Source organism: Wolffia australiana, chromosome 7 (genome assembly GCF_029677425.1).
Source record: "Wolffia australiana isolate 7733 chromosome 7, ASM2967742v1".
Lineage (NCBI taxonomy): Eukaryota > Viridiplantae > Streptophyta > Magnoliopsida > Alismatales > Araceae > Wolffia > Wolffia australiana.
This window is the reverse complement of record NC_135841.1, coordinates 6,217,056-6,235,381: the sequence shown is the minus strand read 5'-3', so window position 1 is coordinate 6,235,381 and position 18,326 is coordinate 6,217,056. Positions and strand designations below refer to the sequence as shown.

Sequence of the window (18,326 nt, the reverse complement as noted above, 5' to 3'; positions counted from 1 at the left end):
AGAGTACAAGCAGTCCATGGTTGCTTCACACACATCAAGAGAATGCTGGGCTAAAACCTCACATGGCTAGACCAACCGTATGTCGTACTCAATCAAACCACCATCCTTTTCATAAGGGAGACGATCGCCCTAACTGCCGAGGCAGCGACAACAATCCTGCCATCTATTGGCACTAGGTTGAAGGGGACGCCGCCCATAGCCATCACCCCAGAAATAAGGAGCACCGCCAAGGCTTTCGCTGCACCAGAGGGTCTGCCGCTCATCATCACAACAACAAAGGACCTATTGCCTGACGTCAGGGGAGAGGGCCTTCTCCAAGTCTTTGCCACCTTGAACAACACACTCCATATTGCCGATCTTCAAAAAGTGCACTGACCTTCACCAACTGCCACTTTATTTTGGCCACCATGCTGGAGGGCATGTCGTCCGCAACCACCCCTTCCACTACCATGGTTATCCCATTTGTCATTGCGGCCACCCTGGCTGTTGTCGTGGCGGTCTGCCATTGTGGTTGGCTTATTTGCAGTTCACTCACCCGTTACGGCCACCCACCCGCCACAGCAGCCTCTCAACCAGCCGTCGAGGTTGCTCTGTCACTTTCTGTAGCTGCCCCACCATCCATCAAGCTGACTATTTCCATACCAACTGTCGGTGCCTTCAATGGGACACCATTTGGTGGTAGTCTCCTTCGCACCACCCCTAGGCCCGATTGCCAGGTGGTCGATAGGGCAAACCCTAGCCCCACCCTCCAACCCCTATCGAGCTCGGCTGGGACTATTGGGGGGGTCCAAACATGGGTTCTCAGGCTGAGAGGCCCCTTTAGTGCTAAGGGCCCATCATCTACCCAATTTCCCTTGGGTTCATTTGGGTGCTGGGAAACCCTTAATGGGCCACCTCTGGCTCAAGTTGCCTTTGACCCATAAATGGGTTGTGGGTCCCTTAACTGGTCTTCTCAGTTCATCTTGCTGAGTTATGGAGGTTTTGGATGGTCCAACGGGCTGCCTGTTGTCGACCCCAATCTAATCGATTATTGGAGCCCTAGCTAAGAGAGATGAAATTTGACCCCTCATCAACCAAACGAGGGAGGTGCTAGTAATATCAATGGTGACATGCATGACGATGATGCCTATGCATATGACCAAAAACTTAGCTCATCATAACAAGCAACACACTATATGTGAGGAACCTCAGCACTAACTACAAGGCATGATAATGTCCTCTTATGATACATATAGAGGGAAAAGCATGGAGCGGCAACATACATAATATGAGCGCGAGCAATGGGAACAACAGAATTGGAGGGAGTGCTGGTCGAGGGGTGTGGGTTATTAACATGCTTACATGCCTCCTTCAATGTTGGTTGCTGTAGCTACCTCCCTTAACTCTTTGGAGTTGTGCCCTCAAAGTGGCAAAGTTTGATGGGGAAGCATGCCCATAAATCTATCTTTTTTTCCTTTTGAAGGAGTTTTGTTTCTATTTTTTCATTTTTAAATGAAAAAAGGGGATGTCTCTAAGATGCCATTTAAAGCCCTCCTAAGACACCCACAAGGCGAAGTTTTTTTAGAAAAAAGAAATCAGTTACTTTAAGAGGTCTCAGTCTTGCCACCACCGCCTTTGCCGCTTATAGCCACCACTATGTTACACCTACTCGGCCTAGCCTGTAGCTAGGGCAATGTTGTCATCATCTTACACATCATCTTCATCACATCTTCGTCACCCTTGTCATTATCACACCACATTCGTGCCTTCTTCCCTGTCCCTGTCACCACATGGCCCACCCATCCTACATCGTGTCATTGATAGAAGCTTAGTAATGATGACATCATAGAAGTCAATTTATGGAATGCAGTTGAATCTTTTGTATTACCAATATGCTTAATGGTGCAATGAAGCATATACAATGACGACCATGATTGACCCCCAATAAAAAGGATACACAAGTTCAAGGTTTTTGTTCATATTAGTGATCCGCTTACTGGTAATACTGCACAACTTGAGTTTGAGAATGGAGACCACCAAACAAAGGTAACATATAGATATAACCAGACTTCATCATGAAATAAAGGCAATTAAATACTCTTGGATCTACATTGTGGACGAGGACATGCATAGGTGAGGACCAGGATATATATAACTGAGTGAACCGTGCTGTGAAGATGAACTGTTGGTGCGGGGAAAAAATGCAGGTACATATTACTTTCCAAACACAATTGTGTTGTGAAGATGAATAGTTAATGTGAATGAAAGGAAGTGGCATTTCTCTTTCCAAGCCCTAGTGCTTTGTAAAAATGAATAATTAATGTGAATGAAATGCAGGTACATTTCTCTTTCCAAGGTTTGCAAAGATCAAGACTAGCACTCTGACAGAATTTTTATTCTCAGTTGGTCACTGGATTCTGACCTTCAAGCATGCATGGCTTAACAATAAGACCATCCATTTGCTTATAAGCATAAAGAGCTGGATGTGTACTGAGTAAGCAGAGTTTCATGATGTAAGAGAGTATGGGGAGGAGTCTTATTGGAATTGGTGATGAAGGTACTATTTGAAGATTCATATATTGTAATATATTTAATAAAATATATTTTCCCTATTTTTTCCTTCATTATCCTCCTTATTTCTCTTATAGATATATTCTTTCTCTATTCTTTCTTCTCTTTCCGATTCACTCATAACTTCTCTTTTTCTTTTCTCACTTCCTATCATGCACTCTTTGACCGTCTCTTCTTGCTTTCTTCCTCACCCTCTTCTATTTTTCTTCTCAATTTTCTCTTATTCTCTTCTCTCTCTTGACTATCTTTTCTTATCCCCTCCCTTCCCATGTTTTTGTTTTCTCTTCTTCCTTCTTCATCATGCTTTCTTTTTTTAAAGTCTTCTTCTTGATCTATTCATTCTTCTCTTATATTTCTATCCTAATCCCTCTTTTTCCTCCCTTTCTCTTTGCCCTCTCTTCTATTTCTATTTTTTTATTCTCACTTTCTAGCCCTCTTTGTATTCACATCAAAGCATCTCATCTCACTTTCTTTGTCTCCCTATTCTATTTTTCCTCTTCTCAATTCTTTGAGCTTTACCTGGATCATTTTCTGGATGAAGTAACAGTGCTTCAAAATAAATGAAACAACGAGGAGCAGACTTTTGGCTGATTTCTACTTCAGAGGACAAAATCAACTTCCATATTTCATTTGAATTTGAGCTACATTGATTGTCTCCCTTTCTTGATGAACTTCGCTCATATCAAGACCAAAGTTGACGGTATTTAATTTCATACTAAGAGTGTTTCCCTATTAGGCAATTACTAATTTACTATTACTATTACCAGCATGTTGAATATTTTCCATGTTTCGGTGAATTTTCAAGAGGCTTAGTGGTTTTCTGACCCTAAAACTTCATAAAACAGTAACAGGAAGGAACTAGTGAGCTATTCTCAAAGAAAAAGTGAAATTTAATCTCATCCATTCTTATAAATTCTGAACACTCTTTTGAAATAAGAAAATAGATAAAATGACAATAATAATCTTTTAAAAAATTTAAGATGCTGCAGATCTTTGAAAGCTCACATAAAATGCATATATTTGAAAGTGATTTGAAATTTGGAAAATAAAATAAAATTTGGGAAGTTCATCAAATATAGTACTGTTTTTAAATACAATAATATTCAAATATAATAATATTTTATGTCATAATTCATATACTATTTTTTTTACATTGTTAATTTGTTCCAAAATTAATACCCCATGTACCAGTCCTGCGTCTTGGAAAAGCAGACCATCACAGAAAAGGTAAGTCATCTTTTATCTCTTAATTGTTATTGTTACCTACTTTTTAGGTATGTTAATGCCTCTCTCCACTAGTAGGAAAGCTAACCACCCTGAACCTTTAAAGGAAGGAACTCCCATCCACTTCTCGAACTTATCCACCACATGCCCCTGTTCATTTAAAGTTCATCACTCTTTATATTCTAACTTCACTATGTACTCTGCTTGAATTTAATTTGGGACAGAAGCCCCCTTTATCTCCGCTAATTGTTTTTAAAATAGATTTTACAGGTATTTTGTCTATATTTAATGAAACCATCTTGCCGTCACAATTCAGTGACAGGGGATTTTGCAACAGTTATAGATACAGTAATAAAATAGAGAGAGAGAGAGAGCAGAGAGAGATAGCAGAGAGAGATAGCACAGAGAGAGAGAGAAAGAGAGAGCGGGAGAGAGAGATCAGATAGAGAGAAAGAGAGCGAGAGAGAGATCAGAGAGAGAGAGAGAAAGAGAGAGAGCAGAGAGAGAGGGAAATAGCGAAAGCACAGAGAAAGAGAGCAGAGAGAGAGAGAAATAGAGAGAGCAGAGAGAGAGAGAGATGAAGAAAGAGATAAAGAGAGGGAGAGAGAGAGAGAGTGAGAAAGAGAGAGAGCAGAGAGAGAGAAAGAGAGATGAAGAGAGAGATAAAAAGAGGGAGAGAGATAAAGAGAGAGAGTGAGAAAGAGAGATGAAGAGAGAGATAAAAAGAGGGAGAGAGATAAAGAGAGAGAGTGAGAAAGAGAGAGAAAGAGAGAGATGGAGAGAAATAGAGAGAGCAGAGAGAGAGAGAAAGAGAGATGAAGAGAGAGATGAAAAGAGGGAGAGAGATAAAGAGAGAGAGAGAGAGTGAGTGAGAAAGAGAGATGAAGAGAGAGATAAAAAGAGGGAGAGAGATAAAGAGAGATGAAGAGAGAGATAAAAAGAGGGAGAGAGATAAAGAGAGAGAGTGAGAGTGAGAAAGAGAGATGAAGAGAGAGAGTGAGAAAGAGAGATGAAGAGAGAGATAAAAAGAGGGAGAGAGATAAAAGAGAGAGAGAGTGAGAAAGAGAGATGAAGAGAGAGATAAAAAGAGGGAGAGAGATAAAGAGAGAGAGAGAGAGAGAGAGAGAGAGAGAGAGAGAGAGAGAGAGAAAGAGAGAGGGAGAGAGAGAGAGAGATGAAGAGAAATAGAGAGAGATAAAGAGAGGGAGAGAAAGAGAGGTAGAGAGAGAGAGCGAGAGGAGAGAGAGAGATAAAGAGAGGGAGAGAGAGGGAGAGAGAGAGATGAGGAGAAAGAGAGAGATATAAAGAAGGAGAGAGAGAGGTAGAGAGAGAGATGTAAAGAGGGAGAGAGAGAAGGAGAGAGAGAGGGAGAGAGAGAGAGATGAGGAGAAAGAGAGAGATATAAAGAAGGAGAGAGAGGTGGAGAGAGAGATGTAAAGAGGGAGAGAGAGAGAAAGAGAAAGAGAGAAAAAGGAGAGAGAGAGAGAGAGCGAGAAAATGGAGAGAGAGAGAGAGAGAAAGGAGAGAGAGAGAGAGAGAGAGAGAGAGAGAGAGAGATCGGCATTATTCAAAGTAACGCAAGAGAGAAGTTTTCATTGGTGACAACCTAAAAGCGAGCCAAAACGGAGTTATCTCAACTCCCAACCATCACTCAACGCTGGTTCACGGGCCAATCCACCCGTCTCCCCCAGTATCGTTCTCCCTTATCCTCTATATAAAGATCAACCGCGTCATCAAACTATCTCCAAACGAAGACATAATGGGCTTCACCGCGAGAGTGCTGGCGACTATTCTAGCGGTGTTGGTGGCCGCGCAGGGGCTCATTGCGCAGGATGGCCGCAGAACTTGCGGCTTGACGCTCGACCAAGTGTCCGAGTGCGTGCCGGCCGCGGCGGCGGGGCCGGCCGAGCCGCCGGCGCCCACTGAGGCTTGCTGCGCAGCCCTTTACCAGGCTGACCTTCCTTGTTTCTGCCAGTTCAGTAACTCGCCATGGCTCCCCCAGATTGGAGTAAGCCCCAATCGCGCAAAGAGGCTGCCGCGGTTGTGTGGCCTTGGCGATGTCAGGTGTGCTTGATGGGGAGGGAGAATAATAAGTATGCTCGGCGTGTCCCTTGCATGGTGATCTATCAGAATGAATAAACTTGAATTTCTGAGATGGGTTTTGTTTTTCGTTTACTTCTTTAGACTGGGTCCGTCCTTGTTTCTCTTGGGTGGTTGTCATGAGAGGGAGAGATGGGGTCTGATTTTTTTCTGCAGAAGGATGAACACATTACTAATAAGAGTAGCAATTGTAAAATAAGGTGGCTAAGAAGAAGGATAATATTAACATGCATGGTGATCTATGTGAACGAATAAACTTTGGCTTCTGAAATGTGTTATTCTTCCTTGACATTTCGAGATGGTGGCTGTCATGAGGTTATGGGAAGAGAGAGAGAGAGAGAGAGAGAGAGAGAGAGAGAGAGAGAGAGAGAGAGAGAGAGAGAGAGAGGGTGGGATGGATCAATTAACTGAACTCTTTCTTTAAGGAGTATCGATCATCTGTCATTACTATACAAAAATGGCCACATGATTACTCGTGATTATCATAACTTTTGGAAACACACAATCGAGTTTGGTATCTCATGTGTCGGTGACTCGACCTACTGATTAGGTAAATGTCATCTAAGATTAATTAATGTGTACGAAATAGTTAATGAATTGGGTTAGACAACAGAGAGTTAGTACCCCAATGGATTCATTAACTATACTGGTAATTAGGCCTAGAAGGGCGATCACAAAAAAACGTTATTGAACAAATGCTGATGCACATAAAGTGTAATGTTTTTTTATTAAAAACATCATTAACAATTAATGGACACAAATCCCTAAGCGAGACAACCATTTGAGTTTCTCCTTAGACACCCCTCCTCCCTTCTCCTTGAGTGACCTCTATGTGCAACTAGAATGATAAGAAGATACTTAAGAATCTCACATGAAGAAGAAAACGAATTGAGCATGCAGAGGACTGATCATTTTAGTTGCTTGATACTGATCACTTGATTTGTATTTGTGTTGCAGTGAAAATCTCATCTGGTACTATTAATTGTTGCCTAAACAAAGAAGGAGAACATCAATGATGCCGCGGAAGAAAGGAAAAACAAGTCAAAGATTAACAACTATCAGTTTTAGGTTGTGACGCAAGCTTCTCATCATCATCATCATCATCAACCTAATCATCATCTGGAAGAACACTACATCAAGTTTTGAAGTTTTCTGAGGAGAAAAAAGAGGTGTCTGATACTGATCATCTGATTTGTATTTGTGTTGCAATGCAAATCTTATCTGGTACCATTAATTGTTGCCTAATCTAAGAAGGAGACTATCAATGATGCAGGGGAAGAAAGGCAAATCAAGTCAAAGATTAACAATTATCAACCTTAGGCTGTGACGCAAGCTTCTCATCATCATCATCATCATCATCATCATCATCACCATCATCATCGCCATCATCATTATCATCATCATCTTCACTATCATCATCATCGTCGTCATCATCACCATCACCATCACCATCATCATCATCACCATCACCATCACCATCATCACCATCATCATCATCATCACCATCATCTTCATCATCATTATCATCATTATCATCATCATCTTCACTATCATCATCATCTTCACTATCATCATCATCATCATCACCATCACCATCACCATCATCATCATCATCATCATCATCTTCATCATCATTATCATCATCATCGTCATCGTCATCATCACCATCACCATCGTCATCATCATCATCATCATCATCTTCACCATCATCATCGTCATCATCAACATCACCATCATCATCATCATCATTTTAATCATAACATGTTGTTATGGCATCATCATCACCGTCATCATCGTCATCATCACTGTCATCATCATCATCATCACCATCATCATCGTCATCATCATCGTCATCATCATCATCATCACCATCATCATCATTTTAATCATCACATGTCATTATCGTCATCATCACCGTCATCATCGTCATCATCATCGTCGTCATCACCATCATCATCATCATTTTAATCATCACATGTCGTTATCGTCATCATCACCGTTATCATCGGCGTCATCATCGTCATCATCATCATCGTCATCATCATTTTAATCATCACATGTCGTTATTGTCATCATCACTGTCATCATCGTCATCATCATCATCATTTTAATCATCACATGTCGTTATCGTCATCATCACCATCATCATCATCATCATTTTAATCATCACATGCCATTAGCGTCATCATCATCACCATCATCAACATCATCACCATCATCATTTTAGTCATCACATGTCGGTATCGTGATCATCACCGTCATCATCACCATCATCATTTTAGTCATCACATGTCGGTATCATGATCATCACCGTCATCATCACCATCATCATTTTAGTCATCACATGTCGGTATCCTGATCATCACCGTCATCATCATCATCATCATCATCACCATCATCATTTTAGTCATCACATGTCGGTATCCTGATCATCACTGTCATCATCATCATCATCATCATCATCATCATCATCATCATCACCATCATTTTAGTCATCACATTTTGGTATCATCATCATCACTGTCATCATCGTCATCATCATCATCATCTTAATCATCACATGTCGTTATCGTCATCATCATCACCATCATCATCATCATCACAATCATCATCATCACTTTAATCATCACATGTAGTTATCGTCACCACCACCACCACCATCATCATCATCATCATTTCAATCATCACATGTAGTTATCGTCACCACCACCACCACCACCACCATCATCATCATCATCATTTCAATCATCACATGTCGTCATCGTTATCGTCATCTTTATCGTCATCTGGAAAAACACTACATGAAGTTGTGAAGTTTGCTGTGCTACTAAGAAGAGAAAAAAGAGAGGAGTTTGAGGGCCGTTCATGGCGATTTCGATCGTCGCCGGCGACTGTGCGGAAGGCCGTCGCCGAGCTCGCCAAGCTTAACCAGAAATCGGCGAAGAACCTGCTCCAATGGCCGCCATCAGCGACGCTTCCTCTTCTACCATCGACCTTGTCGCCCTTCATGACTTAGCCGCTCAAGCCGAGACCACAATCGATTCAATCCGCGCTTTTCTCTCGCCTTCTGGGCGTGATCTCTTCTCCGAAGACGGTTTCTGCTGTTGCCCCTTCGATTCCAGACACCGTATGCCTCCGGAATCCCTCTTCAGCCACTCTCTCCGCTGCAATTCCGCCCCCGGCGGCCCAATTCGCGAATTAGGGTTTCTGGGTTCGACGCGATACCCCAATACGGTTCAACCCGAGGAAGAAATTGGGTTCGTCCGCCCTCTCCCCGAATCTGGGCCCGATCTCTGCTTCTCTCTTGAAGATTTTGGAGACATTGTTGGGTCGAATTTCTTCTTCAAAGACTGCCCCGGAGTTTACACCTTTCCAAAACCCGAGGTTTCTGCCCGCACCTTCTCGCTTCCCAAGGTCCTGGCTCTTGAATGTGCGAATTTCATCTCCGTTGATCGTGGAATCGAAGGCAGCGTCTCGCAAACGGGAAGCAGAAGGATTTTACCGTCGGAGTTTTGGGGTTTCAAGCAGGAAATTGAAGCTTGGAAGGAGTTCCCGAAGAGGTATTCTTACTTGGCTGTGCGAGTGATCTCTTGCTTAGCTGAGGCTGGGGACTTTGGATTTAGAAAGTGGGTCTTATCTGTCTCTCCTCGCTTTGGCATCGTGATTGATCCTGCCATGAGCGATCACATATGTCTGATTTTGAATCTTTGTCTGCGAGCAATCTGGAGGGAAGCTCTTGTGTTCTTCAAAAATCTGTCCATGGGTCATGAAATTATCGATCCAAGATCTCTGAATTTCAAATGTCCCTGCCTTTCCGAAGTATTAACCTGGCTGGCATCTCAGCTTAGCATTCTCTACGGAGAAATTAATGGCAAGAACATGGCCATCAGCATGATCATAGAATGTCTGAAACGTTTTGGTTTGAGTTTCTTGTTGCTTCCTCTGGAGGAAGAAAGATATTCAGAAGAAAATGCCCATGAATGCAAGTTTGATGCTGTTCTTGGTGAACGAGCTGATGATCTGACAAAGCTATTATCAGGAAAAATATTCGTGTCACAGGTTGCTGCTGCTGTGGCTGCATTACATGAAAGAGCTATGATAGAGGACAGACTGAACCAGCAGCGTTTCCCTCGGACACTTTCAAAGGATCAGTTGTATGTTTTTTTGTTCATTATTTAATGCTAATATTGTTTCATATTTTACATTATTTTCACACTAAATTTTCTATGACTTTCTGGTTATAATTTTTAGATTGCACGAGCTTTCAATTGTTTCAACGAGAGCCCAAGAAGAACGAGCAAAGCGCCCTAATTATAAACCGATCTTAGAGTTTGATGGTCTTTTTTGGAAGAAATCGCTTGATCAGGTGTCTTAACATAGACGCAGCATTTTCATCGATGATTCGTCTGTTTTGAGAACGTTGGGCCCTTTTATTATCCATTTTATTGATAATTTTAATTTTAAATGAAGGACAAGACTAGAACGAAAACGAGGGAAGAGCTTTTGGCTGAGGAGCGAGACTACAAGCGTAGAAGAATGTCCTACCGTGGCAAGAAAGTTAAACGAACGACTGTGCAGGTACACAAGTTATTCTTCGACGACGAATTTATTATTCTGCTTGAAAATAATTTATTTTCTCTTAGAAATGATCTTTTGATGCCATGTTCTTGTTGCTTCATTCATCCTTAAGAGAACCCAGATGAGTTTCTTTGTTCACTTGATCCGGCTGATTATCCAACGTGTTAAGTTTCCTCTTACATGCATTTGTAAAGGTAGTATTAGAAGGAAATGTTTTGTGTAATTTTTCTTTAGGTTTCCTATCCTTATAAAAAAAGGTAAGGAACATTTCTAAACCCAAAACCCTTACTCGCTAAAACCTTATGTGTTAAACCCTGAAGCCTAAGCCCTAAACCCAATTCTCTGAACTATAAACCCTAAGCCATGAAAGATAAGCCTTAACCCAACCTGAGCCCTCTGAACCGCAAAACATAAGCCCATGCCCTTGGTGTCCATTGAGTTATTGTTTATCTTCATTTCCCCAATTTCAGGGAATATTCTTAAATAAGTTTATTTGGTTAATATGTTAGCCTTAACTTTGCTTCAATGCCATAATTGAAAGGTTATCCGTGACATAATTGAAGAACACATGCAAGAAATATCGGAAGGCGGCGGCATTGGATGCAACGTCAGCGAATCGGCTGCTTCAGCAATCTCCAGCTCTATAACCATTCATCAAGGCAACTCATCCACTGAATATCCTACAAGCAAAACCCATGTCTTGGATTTCGACGCTGTTTCTGCCACATCCAACGATCATGTCAGAGAGATGAAAATGGATATGGATGAACGTATATACCATCAGCATGAGAGCTCAGCAAGGTACAGAGATCAAGGGAGGTCACATGACCGGCGCTCTTATTCACATCAGAGGAAGCAAGACGAAGATCGAGGATATTCTTCTAATTCTCGTTCTTATAAGGACTATTCTGATAGTTATTTAAGCACTGGGGAAATGCATAGCATGTCAGAAAGAAGAAGAAACAACAGGAAAAGGGATTATAAAATTCACAAGTCCGAGTCAGTGTCTGAAACCACATTTGAAGACAGATATGACCCTTCTGATGCATCAGGATGAGTTATAAACAAGGCGCCTGGTCTGCCTATAATTAGCAAGTTCACCATCATGATGCAGGTGGGCATGCCCTATTTATAATCTTCTTCCATCGAATATATTAATGTCTTATTGATCTATCTTGACATTTCGTTCTTTTATGTGTAAAATTTTTGCAGTATGAAGTCCCTCGGGCTTTAGGATTTTTTCCTGTATGTGTATCCTTCTCTGTATCCACACAATTATTGAATTTTAAGCCATTTTATTTCTTTATTTTAGAAATATACATCAAAGTGATGAAAGATCCGGGCCCCTTATGTTTTAGGTTATCTCACTCATGTTGCCGCCTTTCGTAAGATAGCTGCGTCATGTAGAGTTCAATCTCATCACGATCTCAGCAAATTTTCTCATGTCAAGTTCTTATCATAAAAATTTTCATCAAACTTTCTCTCGGCAGCTACATTGATCAATCTAGGACGCCAAAGCTATAACCTAGTTCCTAAACTTTTTGGTCTTCTTTTGGTTAGTATGCAACAATGCTAACAATGTGCGAGCAGGCACCGAATTTTTCATTTATTTTTGAGGTCTCACGCTTGATCTTCCTTCAACCAACTTCTTTTAGTACTTTCTTCTTGGCATTTTTGTAGGTGATGTGACAGCTTTCGTCTAGAACACTGAAGGAATGAGCATAAGCTATATATCATCATTGTATGTGCTCCTTGATGGTGTAAGATGGAACTTTATGAGCTGAATTGTTTGCCTTGGGAAAGAGGACATTGCTATGATGCAAAGTTCGTAGTTGACAATATGAGATATACACATATCTTCATATTGGTATCTCTCTCTCCTACATTGTCACATATGAGGAAAAAGGAAAAGCGTGTTAGAAAAAAGTTCACTCTTCTTGGCAGGACTATAGATTGACATCCTGCTCCTTTGCCCATCAGACCCATCCACAAAAATCCAAAAAATAAACTTTGGACTTGCAGTTGTTTTTTTCTTACAAAGATGTGTGATCATGAGAGTCAAAAGCCCCCCAAAATCTAGGATATGTACAATAAGTGGAGCTTCAGAGGTTATTTACAAGTGAAATGGATATGTATCAGTTAGTAAGGACCTTTTTTTCGTACTCACCAGTGGCATATTCCTTCGGCATCTTTAGGCCCGCAAATAGACAACGTCTCTTCATACTTGGAAGCGCACACAAATCCCCACAGCTGCATTTTGGGATAGACATGAATGGAGATGATCATGGTTGAAGTGGCGGTGATGAAGATGGATTGTATGTATAGTTCAGGGATGCGGAAGTGACAATTTTTTTGTCCCCGGACAAAAAAATCATCCCGTCCGAGGATACGGACGAATTTTAGAACGAAAATTCGTCCCGGGGACCACCAGACAGAACGGTTTTCATACCATGGGACAAAAAAACCGTCCGTCCGGGGAGGTCTCGGACGATGGACGGATGAATGTGGACAAAAAACTGCCGGATTCACATCCGACGGTTGAGATCTCGCCATGTGGCATTGCTATGACAATTTGCCTCAAGGTCCCTGTATTTTTTCACACGTGCAAGCTGACGCTGCTCCGAATTATTTGTACATATGTCCATTTGTATTCTCTGTCCTCTATATTTCCCTTAAAAAACTTAGAAAAATCTATATTAATATATTAAAAATATAAAATGGGGTTTTTTGTCCGGGAAGAATTTTAGGACTAAATGTCGTCCCGGGAGGACTGGACGGAACGAAAAACCGTCCCGATATGATTGGACGGGACGGTTTTTTATCGTTGGACGCGTCCCGTCCTTCGTCCCTGAACTTACTCTGGACGTCGGACGGGACGAAATTCGTCCCATCCCGTCCATCGTCCACGTCCGGGACGATCCGGAACTACAATTGTATGGTAATGGTCTTGATGATGATGATGGTTGACAGGTTGGCGATGGTATGGTGATAATAGCAATGATGACGGTGATGATAGTCGCCGTAGTTCTCATGGTGTTGGTTATTATAATGATGATGGACGTGGTGTTGGTAATGGCAATGGTGACAAACCTCAACTTCTTTGACCTCAAAATCTTCTGAAGTTGCAAGGCAGGAATTGCCGAATGTCTCTGATGTGGCGCTGGACCCATTCAACCTGTGTTACGAACGATTCATTTTCAGAATCAGAAAGAAAAGTAGACTATGTTTTTGAACAGAACAGCAGTAGCTAATTATGCGGAATTCAACACTACTGAAAGAAAGTATATCTTGAGGGCAAGCATGGTTTAATGACACCTTGACTCATATATATATATGTGTGTGTGTGTGTGTGTGTGCAGTTATAGAGAGGGAAAAAGAGGGTATGAAAGATATAGGAAGAGAGAGCAAAGACATGTATAGAGAGCAGAAGAGAGGGCGAGAGAAAGAGGGACACATTGACTCAGACAGGAGGAAGAGGCATTGAGAGAGTGCCTAAAATTGAGGGAATATGGTAGGGAGATGAAGGGGTTGAGAGAGAGGATAAGGTAGAGACATAGGGAAAGAGGAAGATGGAGAGAGAGTGATGGTAATTTAGAGAGAGATAAGGAGAGTGATGGAAATGAAGAGACAGAGAGAGAGAGAGATGGAGAGAGAGAGGAAGGAGTGATGGTAATGTGGAGAGAGAGATAGGGAGAGTAAGGTGCATGGAGAGGGAGGAGAGTGATGTCAATGAAGAGAGGGAAAGAGATATGGAGAGTGAGGAAGATGGAGAGGGAAAAGAGGATAATGTAGGAGAGAAGGGGTAATGTTGAGGGAGAGAGAGACAGGGAGCATAAGGAACATGGAGGAGAGAGAAAAATATATAAAGAGAGAGAGTCCTCACAGATCTTCATCAAGGTAAAGAGCGAAGTGCCCACCCCCTCCAATGGCCAAAAACTCCGGGGAGCAAAGAGAGAAGTAGCGATTAGCCCCTGCAATATGCCAAGATCTTGGATTAACGACGCTTCAAAAAATCTTTAAATCATCCGCCGAGGACGGTCTCAAAACCTGTTGGGCGAAAAATAGAGGGAGGGGAGGACTGAGTGGTGAAGATGAATGTATTATTTGTACCCTGAAATGGCAAAATAAGCCCTTCAACTTTCATTAATGATTGATGGCACCCTGTTGAAATGTGGAGAGAGAATTTCTAAAATTAGGTACCTGATACTTTCTCTTACTAGATGGATGCAGAGGAGCCTCTAGTAAACCGCCGAACACTGCACCCTTTCGGTCTCCAACCACCTGCAATTGGCCAATCCTGATTAGTGTTTGCCGCTACCAATGACATTGATGAGTCCTCATCCTTCCCATCATCGTCATCGGCATCATCCCGTCAACCTTGCTCAGGTGATGATAGACGAAGAACTTGACCTTGTCATGCCATTTGTCTGAGGCAAGATGATGATGACGATGACAAAATGAGCATCTGTCACCCAAGCTGGAGACGATGAAGATCACGGCTCTCTGGATGACAACGATGAATTCATCATCATCTTCGGACACTCTGACTCATACTGGTAATTGTACATAAAACTGTGGTTTGCTCTAATTTTTTATGAAGAAATTTTGATAGAGTTGACCCGCTAATCTTAAACCAGCGTTAGAATTTGATGGTAAATCTCCGGATGGTGTTTATCCACCGACCTCAATGATTATTTGCCAAAGTTCTCCAATGTTTTTTTTAATTCCAAGATTAAAACACACGAGGCATTACGGGCATGTGCCAGAGAAAAGGTTTCAGAATCCCAGAAAATCGTTTCTTTCCTTCATCGCTCAGACTATAAATGGTGTTTAAGAACATATATAACGCTTACCAACAAACAGAATCCTGGGCAGAGAGCACTTCTTCTATACAGTGTGGAGAGTGATATCCCGTGTTTCCAGGTGCTAGACAAAATTTTAAAAATCAATTTATATGCAAGTTTGAGGATATAAATTATTAATTTTATTGCCACAAAAAGAAATAAATTATTTCGGTACCTGTAAAGGAGGACCCAGCATTTTCCCTGTACCAATGCTGGAAAAATGCCGTATAAATCTTCTCTTAGGCTTCCGGAAATCAGTAATGAGGTGTCTGAGATCACCGGAAGATTAGCTTGATGAACACTCTCTGTGGGCTCATTGGAAGAAGGGACGGAGAGCTTGGTCAGATCAGAGTTTGATTTCGAGAACGATTTTTTATCTCTAAAACTGACAATTCTTGATGCCTTTTGGAAAGCTTTGCCCAGAGACTGCTTTCCTCTGGACAACAGACTCTTTCTTCCCGGATTTTCCCCAATTGCAGAAGATGATGCTGCTGCTTCCAGAGTTCTTACTGGATGATCCTCAGATCTGATGCTGAAATGATCGCTGGACTCAGCGGATGAGAGAAGCGAGGACAAGAAGGCGGTGAAGGACGATGTATCGGGCTCAACTAAGGACTTGGACTCAGTTTCTGGAACCTGTTCTTCGAGGTTTGTCTTCGCTGCCTCAGCTCCCTGGCCACATCATATCCAAGGGAGATAGTCAAGAGTAGGGAAACTCCACAATTAAGAGTGCTAGGAGTAGGAGCAATTTAGGGTGGTGACCCCAGGGAAATCCACCAGCAGGACTCCCATTGGCAGAAATTTGTAAAAAAATTAGGCTACAAGATGTAATAATAATATATCTCACGTGAAAATTTCTGGGACAGTTGAAGACAACAAGAAACCCAGAAAAATGGTTTAAAGAAAGTCAAGAGATCAGGCTCAACTAAGGCCTTGGACTCAGTTTCTGGAGTCTGTTCTTCGAGGTTTTTCTTTGCTGTCTCAGCTCCCTGGCCACATCCCATTCAAGGGAGATAATTAAGAGTAGGGTAGGAGCAATTCAGGATGGCGACCCGGTGGGGAATCCATCAGCATGACTCCCATTGGCAGAAGTTTGAAAAAAATTGAACTACAATATGTATTAATACTAATGCTCATGAGAAAATTTCTGAGACAGTTGTATACAACAAGAAACCCAGAAAAATGATTTTTTTAAAGTCAAGAGATCAGCAAAATCAACTCTGAGGAAGAAAACTTAGCCATGATGAGGAATCCCTTGGGAGAAGTTTGGGGAAAATGGACAACGAGATGCACTAAAACTGATCCTCGTGAAAGAAAATCTGGGACAGTTGAATGAATGCTAACAAGGAATCCAGAAAAATAATTAATTTTTTTTATAAAGAATTAAGAGATCAGCAAAATCTCTCTCGAGATGAAAATTTCGCGATGATCATAGATCGCCATTGATTACTCATAAGGAATAATTGCGATCACAAAAGACAGTACAGAAAGCTCACGCGTGGAGAAGAGGGAGCATCGGAGACAGGATTAAGGAGGACGGTGGTGATGTCTGAGACAAGATGCGCCGCCTTGCTTCTCAGAGAAGGCTTCTTCTGCCCCATTCGGTCCGCCAAATCCCTAGGAAACAAAAACTATGAAATCGGGTTCAAAACAACGATTTTCAATTCAAGATTCAGAAATCGGAGATGGTTTTCTTACGCCGATTCAAATTTTACGGTACGAGCATGGATGTAGAGATCACCAAATTAAGCAGCTCTGATGATCTCTTCCCCTCCTCTTGATCAAACCGATCAATTGAACATTCTCATCTTCCTTTCTCGTTTTTATACTGGGAACTGGGAAGGAAGAGAGAGAGAGAGATAGGTAGAGAAAGAAAAATATAATATTAAATATTAAATAGAGATAGAGATGAAGAGAGAGAGATAGAGGTATAGAAAGAAAAATATAATATTAAATATTAAATATTAAATATAGATTGAGGTAGAGAAAGAAAAATATAATATTAAATATTAAATAGAGATAGAGGTAGAGAAAGAAAAAGATAATATTAAATATTAAATAGAGGTATAGATGAAGAGAGAGAGAGAGAGGGATAGAGAAAGAGTAATATAATATTAAATAATGATAGAGATGAAGAGAGATAGATAAATATGCGTGAGAGGTATTGACTTATCTCTATAGATCAGTACTCTCAATATGTAGGTTACTTCTCCAAAATCCCTTCATTGAGAAGATATTTGACAGTCATTCTTTTATCGAGTATAACATTCCTACATCATTCTTCATTCTCAATCTTCATGTATACTTGCATGGCTCGTTCTTCATTCTCAATGAAGATATGAGATTTGATCATCCTATCAAAACTCATATTCTAACTTCTGATTGCCTGCTTCAATCCATAATTGGATTCTGACATCTTACACACTTGGATGTATTATTTTAGGTTGTATCAAATGCACCTTCATCCATTTTTTTCATTCCATAATGATATTGTGCTACTTGGTGAGAACGATTCTATCGGACTGTATCATGGCAGCTATTGCGAACCCTTAATCCATGAACTTTTCCTTTGAACAATTTCAATTTTGTCCATCAGCACATAATCTTTGTCAAAAGATTCACTTACTCATACTGGGTACCATACCCTTCAGAGTGTCGACCAAGTTCAAAACTTGGTTGAGATGTGAGGACCAAATTCCAGAATTCATATGTTCTCGCTCATTTCAAAAGTTAGAATAGCCTCTTCATATGTTAGAGATCACCATCTCATAGATAGAGTATTTTGACATTAACTTGAAATCACGATGTCCAACATTATGATCTAGTTATCTAGTCACTTCTACCAAACATACGAACTTCAGTATACTTCTGAAAAAGTTTAGGACTAACTCCTCATCCAATGAGGTTATGATATTTAGGGATTTGTAATTCCTACTGAGGCTACTTTTGCTTCTAATATCTTCTCATAGAAGATATGTGTCTTCCAACAAGATAATCCTTAGTCAACAAAACACTTTTGTTCCTTAGAAT

The 18,326-nt window shown here is 41.1% G+C and overlaps 2 protein-coding genes and 1 pseudogene across 5 annotated transcripts; 2 read left to right on the top strand and 1 right to left on the bottom strand.

Annotated features, from left to right (window-relative positions):
- The first annotated feature begins 5,533 nt into the window (after nt 1–5,533).
- Nucleotides 5,534–6,856, top strand: LOC144705982 (putative lipid-transfer protein DIR1 pseudogene; annotated as a pseudogene).
- Nucleotides 6,857–8,692: 1,836 nt separating this feature from the next.
- Nucleotides 8,693–13,690, top strand: LOC144705180 (U11/U12 small nuclear ribonucleoprotein). Of its 4 annotated transcripts, none has more exons than XM_078577735.1 (6): nt 8,693–10,028; nt 10,126–10,240; nt 10,345–10,452; nt 10,994–11,566; nt 11,665–12,193; nt 13,423–13,690. In XM_078577735.1, the coding sequence occupies exons 1-4, from the start codon at nt 8,830–8,832 to the stop codon at nt 11,507–11,509; spliced, it is 1,938 nt and encodes a 645-aa protein (XP_078433861.1). In that variant the 5' UTR covers nt 8,693–8,829; the 3' UTR covers nt 11,510–11,566; nt 11,665–12,193; nt 13,423–13,690. The 4 variants fall into 4 exon arrangements, with proteins under 4 accessions (XP_078433861.1, XP_078433863.1, XP_078433862.1 ...); XM_078577737.1 differs by lacking the exon at nt 13,423–13,690 and having other exon boundaries at nt 11,665–11,697; nt 12,133–12,270; XM_078577736.1 differs by lacking the exon at nt 13,423–13,690 and having other exon boundaries at nt 11,665–11,697; nt 12,108–12,270.
- On the bottom strand, nt 12,444–17,115 carry LOC144705181 (TLD-domain containing nucleolar protein). Its single transcript, XM_078577738.1, has 9 exons — nt 16,995–17,115; nt 16,793–16,927; nt 15,472–15,968; nt 15,306–15,378; nt 14,653–14,733; nt 14,500–14,563; nt 14,336–14,423; nt 13,543–13,627; nt 12,444–12,702 (listed from the first exon to the last, which is right to left on the bottom strand). The coding sequence occupies exons 2-9, from the start codon at nt 16,895–16,897 to the stop codon at nt 12,616–12,618; spliced, it is 1,080 nt and encodes a 359-aa protein (XP_078433864.1). The 5' UTR covers nt 16,898–16,927; nt 16,995–17,115; the 3' UTR covers nt 12,444–12,615.
- Nucleotides 17,116–18,326: the final 1,211 nt, after the last annotated feature.

What these genes read in the sequence shown, in the direction of transcription:
- LOC144705181 (XM_078577738.1), bottom strand. Translation starts at nt 16,897, where the DNA reads ATGGGGCAGAAGAAGCCTTCTCTGAGAAGCAAGGCGGCGCATCTTGTC. An exon ending in ATGCTCCCTCTTCTCCACGC is followed by an intron (nt 15,969 to 16,792) that starts GTGAGCTTTCTG and finishes TGATGTGGCCAG; the next exon opens with GGAGCTGAGGCAGCGAAGAC. An exon ending in GCCCAGGATTCTGTTTGTTG is followed by an intron (nt 14,734 to 15,305) that starts GTAAGCGTTATA and finishes GGCCAATTGCAG; the next exon opens with GTGGTTGGAGACCGAAAGGG.
- LOC144705180 (XM_078577735.1), top strand. Translation starts at nt 8,830, where the DNA reads ATGGCCGCCATCAGCGACGCTTCCTCTTCTACCATCGACCTTGTCGCC. An exon ending in ACACTTTCAAAGGATCAGTT is followed by an intron (nt 10,029 to 10,125) that starts GTATGTTTTTTT and finishes TATAATTTTTAG; the next exon opens with ATTGCACGAGCTTTCAATTG. An exon ending in GGAAGAAATCGCTTGATCAG is followed by an intron (nt 10,241 to 10,344) that starts GTGTCTTAACAT and finishes TTTTAAATGAAG; the next exon opens with GACAAGACTAGAACGAAAAC.